The sequence below is a fragment of the Pteropus medius genome, unplaced genomic scaffold (genome assembly GCF_902729225.1).
Source record: "Pteropus medius unplaced genomic scaffold, Ma_sr-lr_union100, whole genome shotgun sequence".
Taxonomy (NCBI): Eukaryota; Metazoa; Chordata; class Mammalia; order Chiroptera; family Pteropodidae; genus Pteropus; species Pteropus medius.
In genome coordinates, this window is record NW_024355205.1 from 13,289,131 (window position 1) to 13,301,276 (window position 12,146).

At 30.5% G+C, this 12,146-nt stretch overlaps 1 protein-coding gene across 5 annotated transcripts in view; it reads left to right on the forward strand.

Moving 5' to 3' along the window:
- Positions 1 to 12,146, forward strand: part of IFT80 (intraflagellar transport 80) — a 96,334-nt gene that overhangs the window by 65,989 nt on the left and 18,199 nt on the right. For all 5 annotated transcript variants that reach the window (XM_039857634.1, XM_039857637.1, XM_039857636.1 and 2 more), the window contains 4 exons: positions 1,400 to 1,474; positions 4,814 to 4,977; positions 8,847 to 8,911; positions 11,979 to 12,114. In XM_039857634.1, coding sequence (XP_039713568.1) covers positions 1,400 to 1,474; positions 4,814 to 4,977; positions 8,847 to 8,911; positions 11,979 to 12,114 — 440 coding nt within the window. The remainder of the gene's footprint in view (positions 1 to 1,399; positions 1,475 to 4,813; positions 4,978 to 8,846; positions 8,912 to 11,978; positions 12,115 to 12,146) is intronic.

Sequence of the window (12,146 nt, forward strand, 5' to 3'; positions counted from 1 at the left end):
AGATAATATATAAGCAAGTCTATATTAAATTTTCACTTGACTTCTCCAGTAATTATATAGAAAATACTCTTTATGATTCAACATTATGGTTTAAGGAGTTTATATTTCCTTGGCATATGTATATATATGTATATATACACATATATAAAATCTCAGTTGTCAGAAATCTCAGACATTTTGTGAGGGGATATTAGAAAAAACCTCATATAATCTACTGTTCTTAACAGCTCTCTTGACAAAGAATGAAGGTTAATTCTAATGACTTCATAAATGAGGCATGTCGTGATTTTTTTTCTAAAATACAAATGCACATATCTTTATCATACTTGTGAACTCCAGATTTACCAATTATTAGTAGCAGTTTACTCATTGTTTTGCTTTATGGTGCATTCGCTTATTGAAATGGGTATCAGACTCTGCATTAGCCAAGATTAATTTGCCACCATTGTGTCTACTCACTGCAGCCTTCCCTTTTCCCCATCTTCTGGATCTGAATATGAATTTTAAAGCATTGCCTCTATGAAAGTAATTAAGAGAGATTCAGAATATATAGGAGTAATAAAACATTTTAAACTGTGAAACAACTGATTATTTGTTCATTTATTCATCCATTCAGTAAGTTTGTAAATTTTCTCTCTTCTCATCCCTATCTTTGAATCATACTACACTTTAAAAACCAAAGGAGTTTTTTGTTCATTTATTCATTCATTCAGTAAGTATGGTCATAGCTTACATTTATATAGAATTTTACAGTTTACAGAATGCTGCACAGACATCTTTTCATTTAGCCAACAGTAGCATTGGGATACCTATAGGAAACATAATTATGTTTCTCATGTTATTGTTTTTATAGTTTCTGTTTGTTCAATAACTGCTGTGTAACATAACACTTTTGTAAATTGTCATAATCTCTATTTTACAAATAAGGAAACTGATGCTTAGTGGATTAAGCTTATTAAGATCATATTGCCGACAGGTGGTGAAACTAGATTTCTAACCCTGATCTGTCTAGCCAAAAACCCATCCTCTTTTCTCTATGCCATTCTATGATTATTTTTCAGATGAGAAACTTAGGTGACTTGCCCAAATCAGAGCTAATAAATAACAGAACTTGGACTTCTACTTAGGATTCCTCAATCCATTTTTTGCGATACCTATAATAAACTTTTATTTAATGCTTTCTCTGTGCTAGGTACTAGGGACACAGAGTCTCTGCATTCTAGTGAGGGATACAGAAATTAAGTGAATAATTTCAGAACAATAAGTCAACTGCTGTAATAGAAATATATACAAAGTTACTGTGAAACTGAAGACACTTTATTTAAAATGAGTACCTGTCATTATTAAATGTATTTAGTATTTTAAATGTTAATAAATATTCATTTTATTTGTCTTTTAGTACGAAGAACTGGAATACACCACTTATATTTGATCTCAAAGAAGGAACTGTTAGTTTAATTTTGCAGGCAGAAAGGTAATTTGTTTATCATATTTCAAATCTTGGTAAAGCACTCTTTAAAGCATGCCATTTACAGAATGCTACATTAGTCATTTGGAATCAATCTGTTTCTACTATTTATTTTAAAAGAAAAAAAGCAAGAGAATAAACTCTTAGATCAGTGGTTCTGAAACTTTGTTCTCAGAATTGTCTTACATTCTTAAAAAGATACTGAGAGTTATATATAGATTATATATATTACCATTTACTATATTAGAAATTAAAACAGGTTTAAAAGTTATTAATTTACTAAAAATGATGAGAATAAACTCATTACAAGTACATATCAGAGTAATGACATGAGAAAATGATAGTGAAATAGGCAAATTACTATGAAATAGTTTGACCTCATGGTCTCTCTATTTTCTATTCTGTTCTATTTTTGTTTTTAAATACTGTTTGAGACTCATTGATTTTATGAGCCACTATTGGACTGTGACCTGAAGTTTGAAAAATAATATTCTCTACCAAGACCTTCAGTGGATACAGGACTATGCAATTCCAGGCCCATTAACTGGAGTAAGGATGGAATAGCTATTACTCAGGAATCCACATTTTTCCATGAAAACTATCAATCAGCCTATCAAGAACAGTGATACTCTACTGAATCACTAGTCAAACTTAGAAAGCTACAACCCCATAAAACTTGGAATAAAGTATGAAAAGACAATAGACAATTACCTAAAATAGCTACCAATGAAAATCTTTGCACTAAAATCATATATTTTATTCCTCATCTCTTTACTCACCACCTAGGCAGCTCTTAATATTGTGTTTGTTATCAGGTTTTCTAGCCCACAGCCTTTTATAAATAGCAAACCAGAGGGGAATGGTGCTGGTAGGCTGTTACAGCCTGGCACAATGACAGGAAGAAAAGTGACTGCCTGGCAAGGGAGCAGAGAGAAAACTTAAAGCACAGAACCGTGTAGCTGAGTGGCATAATTATTCTGAGACACCAACAGATTCTCGTGTATCAAAGCTATCAGTTAACTAGTTACTGAAAAGTATGATCATTGATGACTCTGAGTGATCAAGAAAATAATTGTGTCAAATTTTATATCATCTGTTTAATGAAATTAAAATATAATTAATTGCTTTATGGTGCATTTGCTTATTGAAATGGGTATCAGACTCTGCATTAGCCAAGATTAATTTTTAAAACATAAATTTTTAAAACAAAAAGGCATCTTTGTCAGCTATCTAAAAAACCATATTACTCATTTTGGTATTGGCCAGAGATTATGGTGATGGAAGAGGACTTGACTTTGGGTGGCAATCACACAATATAATATACAGATGATGTATTATAGAATTGTACACTTGAACTGAACACATTGTCACTTTTTAAAATCTTATGTTTAAGATTTTGATATCCTTGATTCACAACTTTTTCTTGACTCAAGAATTGGTAATTGCTCTTTTTTGCTGTGAAAACAAATAGGAAATAAACAAAAAAATGGAAAGTTAGTATATAATGAATACCAAATTAAGTCAGTACTTGAGTATTAGTCTATAGTTAGTTGAAGAATTTGTCCCTTTTTAAATTTTTTATAGCAATAAAATAAATTTAATAACTATTTCATAGTAATTTGCCTGTTTCACTCTCATTTTCTCATGTCATTACTCTGATATAATTTTATTAACCAATGTCACTCCAATAAACAATAAAATTTAAAAACTAGAAAAACCATATTTCTGAAACTTTTACTCAAACAATTCCAAATAAATTTATTTATTTCTACATTATTTACAAATACATATTTATTGAATGCTTTATCTTAGGAAAGGCATATGTTAATGGAATAAATTATTAAGTAATTAGAGAGTATTTTACTTATTGCTATTGCTAGTCTTATTTGTACATTTAGATACGTTCGCCCCTTGAAACACAGTGTTTACTCACAAAGAGGTTAAAAACTATCATGTCTCATTTAGAAGACAGAATGCTTTTAGTACTGAGACTGAGAAAGAATCTATCATTCTTTCAACATTAGCAAATATTTTTTTCACGCACATGTGTAAGAGCCAAATTCTTCAGTTTAATAAACTACAAACTAATACTCAAGTATTGACTTAATTTAAGTGTATATATTAGGTATTCGTTATATACTAACTTTTCATTGTTTTTTTTGTTGTTATTTATTTCCTATTTGTTTCCATAACAAAAAAGAGCAATTAGCAATTCTTGAATCAAGAAATAGTTATGAATCAAGGATATTAAAACCTCGAACATAAGATTTTAAAGAGTGATAATGTATTCAGCATTGAGGAAACAGGCACTCCAATATAGCAATAGTATGAGTATAAATTAATATAACCTTTCGAAGGCAGTTTAACAATATATATTAAATTTTAAAAGCATAAGGCCTTTGATCTAGTCATTTCATTTCTAGAAGTGGTACTAAAGAAATAAGGTTGATGTACAGCGAAGTGTATAGACTCTAGACATTCTTTAAAACAGTAAATAATTTGAACTAAAAGTCCATTAGGAATGAGTTAACTTAGTAAAGTTATGGTATATTTATACTTTGTCATATATTATCTTTATGGAGATAGGATTGCAAGAGATCTTTTGCTTTCTCTGTATTTAAATTGTTTTTGCTATGTTTATAAATTTTCAAAGAAAAAAATAACAGCCATTAAATATTACATTTTGACTTAACAAAAAATTAGCTACACAGAACCCTATGCCTTGAATATAGCTGTCAACACAGCAAGTGAATCCTAGTTCCTGCTATAAATAAAAGTGTTTTAGATATGAATACATTTACTGATAGTAACCATATTATTTTAAAGTCAAAACATTTTATTTTAATAAATCCTGGCCATGATGTTAATTTTTGAGTCATTTTCACTGTTTTGGACTTTAACCAGTATTTAATCTTTGTCTTTAGCATAATCTTTAATTGTGAAATATATATTAATACTGTTTCATGAAACAAATAGCATCAGACATTAAAATCACTGAATTGTAAATTATAAGATTTTCTTATTGCTTTTGTATAGAGATGCTTCTTTAAGAAAGGAAATAAATTGCAAATATAGTGTAAAAGAAGTCAAAATTTTACTATATAGTGTGGTGATTATGGGCATTTTCATTTTTTTCCTACCTCCATCAAAAAACAAAGACCTAGAAACAAACCAAAACAACCAGTGTTGACATTTCAGGTTGTTTATATATTTTATTCTGTACATATTTATGTACTTATTATTTTACTTGTAAGATTTAGCTTTTTGCAAAGGATAATATATTCCCTAATGTGGGAATATAGTAAACTCTTATTTGAGCATATATTTTTATTCTTTATTTTTTAGACATTTTCTTCTTGTAGATGGCGGTGGTATCTATTTATATTCTTATGAAGGGCGCTTCATTTCTTCTCCAAAATTTCCTGGAATGAGAACAGATATTCTGAATGCACAGACTGTGTCTCTGAGTAATGATACCATAGCAATAAAAGACAAAGCTGATGAAAAAAGTGAGTACATTTTTATAATCTTCTATGTCAAATTTCCATAAAATTTAACACTGTAAAAGTTTCATAAATTAACTTTTCATTTTCTCACTTATTAATATGTTAACTTTATATGAAAGAATTATGAGCTTCCTAATTTGTCCTAATTATGAAATAATGAAAGAATGAAAGTTGTCATGTATATAAAGTTGTCATACTCAATTGATGGAACAAATAGTTATTGTCACAATAATAACAAAGCTTAGTGCTAAGGAATAAATATTTACATGTTCAGTAGCTGATGGTAGACAGTTTGAATTCAAGATTGTGAGTCTCAAAAAGGTATGTTAATTTTAAGTTTACTGACCCTTTTTAATATTCTTTTTCTTCATTTGGTAACAGTAAATATTGTGCTTCATTGTACTATTTATTTTGCTCATATATGTTTTAAATCTTAAATTAAGAAAGGAGAACATCATGAATAATTTTAAATTTTTATATAAAAATCTAGGCCACATTAGTATTCATAAATAAATATGTCAGACATTTTGCAATTGCATAGTACAGTGAAACTATTTTATTAAGGCATTGTATCACAGTTTCATTTATCCAACAAATATTTTTGAGTGCTTACTGTGTGCCAAGTACTTTTCTAGAAGCTGATGATACAATTGTGAACAAGACAGAAAAATACAAATATATTTTAAAAATAGTCAGCCAATGATATATGCTGTCGGAAAACTAATGCAGGGTAAGGGAATAGAGAATTCTGGAAGTAGAGTAGAGGAATGACTATAGGACAAGCAAGTGCAAGGGTTCTGAGGTGGGACTGACTGGCATGTAAAGGGAACTGCCACAAGGCCATTGAACTAAGTCAACATGAGGTAGGCAGAATCACAGGAGAGGAGGACAGAGAGATAGATAAGCAGGAGCCAAATCATGTAAAGACTTGGCCATAACGATGTGGGCTTGAGGGAATGAGGGGAGGAAGCATATTATTCTAGGTTTTTATCCTGGGTGAATGAGATAGAAGACATGGAAGGAAGAAGTTTAGAGGAGGTCCACAAATCAAGAGTACTGTTTTTTAAGTTTAAATGCTTCTTAGACACCTGAGCATGGATAGAGAGTAAATAATAGAATAAACAAGGCGAGGGCTCAGGAGAGAGGTAGGGAATAGAGATATAAATTTCGGAGTCACTGGTGTACAGATGGTGCCATGGCACTGAATGAAATCACTAAGAAAGTAAGGATATAGAGAGAAGAGGACCAAAGATTGAGCACATTAGTATTTAGAGACAGGTAAGAGGAGGAGGAGCCAGTGAGATGAGTGAGAGTGGGTTATCCCTAAAGCCAGTAGGAAATGTTAAATTGTTTTTCTCTATTAATACATCTTGCTGAACATTGTTCATTACTGTGACATGTTACCAAAATTATATATATATATATCTTGACTTAATTTTATTAGTTCACACCATGGAAGACCTAATTCAGGAGCAAGAAAACTGTCCCACTTTTTAATTTTCAGATAACATCACCTCTCTACTGGTATGAAATACAATTCTTAAGTAAAGCTATTCTGTCTCTTCATGCCTTAGGCCTTCTCGTAAACTGAGCATTTGGTAATTGTTTTGTTTTTAAGGACTCCCTTTCTATCTAAAAAAGAGGGAAAGAGAATGAAATAAAATAGTATCTAAATAGCAGACAGGTTTAAGATGGCTGTATAATTGTTAATAATAATAATTAGAAAGTCAAATTTTTGTCGTCAATAAACTTACATTTGAAAATCCCAGTGATCACTATGAGTTGTTTATACTTTTTTAATATCACATATTTTACATAGAAGCTTTAATAAATATGTGTGGTTCTAACTGAATATACCTTATTCTGAATTTTTCTATAGTTAATTTACATCTGAAACATTTAATTATTCTTTAATCCTTTGAAAATTCATAGAGTTTACAGTTAGAAAGAATTATGATCATTTTCAGAAATATGGATTTATGTACCAATAATTTTACTTATATAAACTTTGATTGTTGAACAAGATAATCATGTAATTTTGTTTGCTGTAAACAGAAAGTCAAGAAGCCTAAAATAAAATTATTGTAAAACTGATATAAAATGAGAAGGGAAAATGTTTTCCTTATGTTTTCTTTTAAAGAAACTACTACTCACTGGTGGCTATATAGAGGTATATGCTAATGATCGAAAACACAGTTGAATTACCTAAATCTTTAACCTGGAATCTTTAAAATTTCCTTTCAAAGGGGCCATCCACAAGTGAAATCAGTGATTCCTTATCAAGTTGGGAGTTCTTTTATAGGCAGGATTCTTGAACCAAGCATAGTACTCTATTGTTGGTGCTCAATAAGTACATGTCAAATGGATTTGAATACCCCTTTGGGTGATTGGTTAAGGTTAAGTAGTAGAGGTACTGCTTTTGACCTCATACTTCTCCCCATCCACATCGCACAGATACACTGTGGTATTAGTGTGGATGATTATTTGAAACCAGTATCTGGTTATGGGGGGAATGTAACTTACAGAGCAGTTACTTACATTTAGAAGCAACTCTTTTAGCTCCAGCTCCTTAGTTCTTTCTGCCAGTTTCTGTTACATATTAACATTAAAATACAGGGCCACTCACAGTTGTGGAAAGAAGCAGACAAGTTCATCCTTATACCTCCAGCCAGTTATAATATGTGCAGTCAGGAAAAGGATGGAAGGCTTTTAATTTTTTTAAAAAAATTATTAGTTTGTACAACTATAAAAATAATTGGACTAGCCAAGTCCAAAGCATTTTTTTAAATGGAAGCCAAAATTTTTCAATTGTGTTTCTATTCTTAATTAAAAATTCTGTTACATATATTTCTTTTTTGCTTCTTAGGACAGTTGGCAATGTTAGAAGATAACTTATTGTTATGACATGATTTTCTCTCTGAATATAATCAGTGACCTCAAACTTAATATCCTGAGATTTACTAAAAGCTAATAATCAATATACTAAAAGTATGATCCCCTGGAATTTAAATATCATGTTATACATATTTTAGCATTTTTTTCAATCTTTATAAATGTCCAATTTTTTTCAGACTATTCTGGTTTTTCATTCCATTTCTGACTTTTTTTTTTTTTTAAATTTTTGTAGTTCTGTATGTATGTTCAGTCATATAAAATCAGTCCATTTGGGATGAATTCTGGGCTGGAGTAGTTCTAGAATTAAAGACCAACAGTCTTTTTTCCCCCTAACAATCTTTTTAAAAAGAGAAAAGAATGGCTGCCAGTACTAGTGTCATGTCTGAAATTATAAGGCTTTGGTAAAACAGAAAGGGAGTGGGGGAGAGCAGAGACAGCATTTGTTCCACCAAGAGCATCCCTATATAACAAAGACACTCCTATCACCCAGCAAGTTCCAAGAGTTGTTCAAGCTCTCTGCCAGGAGCCCAGGACAAAGGCCAGACAAATTGTATATACCACAATGGTATACTGAGCACAGGAAACCAATGCATAACACGTTGCCTGGTATTACTTGACACATTTTCCTTTGTGAAATATGACTGTGATGTTATATTGGTCTATATCAGAGTTATCAAAGTTATAGATTACGACCAGATTTGGACTTGCCATTGTTGCTCCTATGGAGTATTGATGCCATACCATTAATAACAATTCTAATTAGGGAATGTATGTTTTAGGAAGAAGTGTTCAGTCCCACATTTTTCATAAGAAATATGACCCCATTAATAAATAGAATTCGATGCTGCCGTTCTGTGCTGATGGATACTCTGTGGGCCACAGAGTTAAATAATTTCTCATGAGGATTATGATAATTCCATTGAAATTGACCAATAAAAATTCTAATATAATAACTAATGTTCCACTTTTTTTTCAAGTAATCTTCCTCTTTGAGGCATCAACTGGAAAACCATTAGGCGATGGGAAGCTTCTTTCTCATAAGGTAAGGGACATTAGATATTTCTGATGTAAATAGTCACTATTTATTTACTTTCTTTTTAAAATTAATATTTTTATTTTAAGGAGGAAAACAGAAGTTAGTTTTATATTTAAAATCAGCATGCATTCTACAGAATATTTTGCTTAAAAATATCACAGTTAGAGACTAAGCATTAGTAAACTCTGTAATAGGAAGCTATATGTGCAAATTAACTGAATAGAAAGATCTGACTGATATATCTATTGTCCAGGCTCTTTACTGCTTTTCAATAAAATTCTCTATCTCGATTAACTTTTAGCATCTGTCAGTAAATAAAAACGTGTTTATATTTCTAAACAGCTTGCAGTTTTCTCATTGAACTGTCCTTCACCAGTATTTTCTTTAGGTTTTAAGACTATAGTTAAATTGGAAAACTTCTAAAGAAGTACAAAAAGACCCTGAATTGTGAATTGTTTATTCGTTCCTGATATTTTATCTTAAAATAAACGAAGGAGCATATTTTATTGAGTAACCTTTCTAATAAGTGGTATGTTAGGATCTAAAGGTGCTTATAATTTTATTATTCAGTGCTGCTAGTGAATGTTACTTCATATATTATTTTTGTCTCTTTGTAATTATTAGTTTTAAATTTGAATAACAAATACATTCATATAGTTCAGAGATCAAAAAGCATAAAAAATTATACAGTGAAAAATCCTCTGTACTACACCCATTCCTCATTGTCACAGTTGCTTTCCACCAAATGAGTAACTACAATGATTAATCTCCTGTATATCCTTCCAGAGATTTTTAGTGCATATACAAACAAAACTGATGTATGTTCTTTTCTCTCTCTTTTGTAAAACTGTAAAATATAACTGTACCTTGCTTTTCTCACACAACACTATTTCTGGAAATCTTTCCATATCAACACATAAAGTGCTTTTCTAATTCCTCCCATCACAAAGTATAACATGTTATGGATGTATTTATTGAAACTATGCCCAAAAGATGGACATTTGTTTCCGGTCTTTTGCTTTGCAGTATTACTAAGATGACTTATCTTGTATATATATGTTCTTGCCCAAGTGTTAGTGTGTCTGTGGGATAAATTCTTGAAATGTTTTGCTGAGTGAAAGGACATGAGCATTGGTAATTTTAGTAAGTATTGTCAAGTTATCTTACAAAGAGATCGAATTGATTTATGTTCTCACTAGTAATACATAAGGTGTCTGTTTCCCCACAACCTCTCCATTATAATTATTTTAAATCAACACTATCTAAGCAGAATTTTTCCTTTTCAGTAGAATTAAGCCCATATAAATAGAGTAAATTTCTCAGCTTTTCAAGAGAGTCATTTTTTATTAGCATTGAAATGAGAGTCATTTAGTAAGGTTTAATAAACATTTCTTTTTAATGTACTCATTCTTCTTCTAGAATAGTTCCTAAGTATAAGAAAGTTATAATTTCATTATTATAAGAATGGAGATGACTTCTTCACCTCACACTTCATTCATTGCACAGGAAATTTTTATCTCTTTGCCTTGTGTATAATGCAAAGGATTTTAAAATTTGACCTTCTCCAGAAAGTCACTCAAAATATTTTATTTTCTAGTATATGAAGAAACTAAAAACCTAAGATCTTCCCAAATAAATAACAGAGCCAAAACTAGAAGTCAAGTTTTTTATTAAATGAATATTAGTGTAAGGCAAAGGAGAAAGTTCAGGTGAACCTTGTTTCAAAGACAAAATTCATGTCTCGTTTGCAAAGAGTGACCCAGGAGGAACAGAACAAACGTGGACATAGTAGAACTGGACAAGAGGAAAATGGGGAAGCCCTGCTGAATGAAGAGAGAATGAGAGGGGCAAAATACTCCCCCCACTATGTGCAGAGGCATTATTATTATTGTCAATCTTTGAATTTCTTAGAAAGGAGAATCATATCTGTTTAAACAGTTTTTAAAAAATATACTAGGTACTTTCGATGGGATGATAAATAATTCTTTATTGTAAAGATCAGTTTCTATGAAAGGTTTCCATTTCAAAAATGCATAGAATTATATTTCATGCATACCTTGATATACATGAAACAAAATTCTTTTCTTCCTTAAAATACAGTTGATGGTACTTCCAAAGAAGAGAAGATTTTTTTTTTAAAAGTATTATGAACTAGTATATGGTTTATCCTGATCTATCAACTTGGATAAGAGTATAATGTGTTTTGTTTCGTTTTTTAAGGATATTATGGTAGTATGCTTAGATACAATAATTGTTTGTGGTCATGATTCTTGTTGAATTCACAGATCCTAGCAAGTCTTCAGACATAGTAAGTAGTAAGCAAATGCCCCTTGGATTGAATTTAAATAAATCCATACCAAACTACTTCCAAATTATAAGAAAATTCATTTCACTAGCTGGTAACGGATTAATACAATATACCGGAAATACTTTACTTTTGTAGACAGATCACTAACTGAGCAGTCAGAAGTCTAGGTTATAAATTCTAGATATACTTGTTACCAACTTTTTCTGAGCAAAATCATTTAATGGCTATGGATCTCAGTCTTCTCATCTGCAAAGTAAGTATAATTCCTACATCAGAAGATTGTTTCCTGTTTCGCGAGAAATGAATATGAAAGAATTTAAACAATGTAAGGCTCTTAAAAACATGTTTCTACAAATAAGTTCTTAGAAATGTTTAAAATATAGGCAATCTACTTAGAATAAATTTTGGTAGGAGGAGTTTAATCAAAGTAGACCTCTCATGTGATACCCAGACTTGCCTTGCTCTTTCACCCTGACTACAAAGATGGAAGTGTTTCCTAGTTTATAGAGTTTCAAAATATACATTATTTTGTAGTATTTTAAGGGGCATCTTCCTGATAAACAAACAAAAGAGTACATGTTAGTATAGCTTTTGAGTTATTAGTGTATTAGCAGTTTAAGACTATTTAATAGGGACATTTATCACTGTAACTAGGAAAGTGATATTTACTTGATCTTTAAACAAATATTCTTTAATTAAATAATTTAAATGATCTGATGTTAAGCACTAATACTAATCCAGTATTTTCACTTTTTTAAATTTTAGAATGAAATTTTGGAAATTGCTCTGGACCAAAAAGGACTTACCAATGATAGAAAAATTGCTTTCATTGATAAAAATAGAGATCTCTATATCACTTCAGTGAAACGATTTGGGAAGGAAGAACAAATTATCAAACTTGGTAAAATAATTGTAATACATTTAAATTTTTAA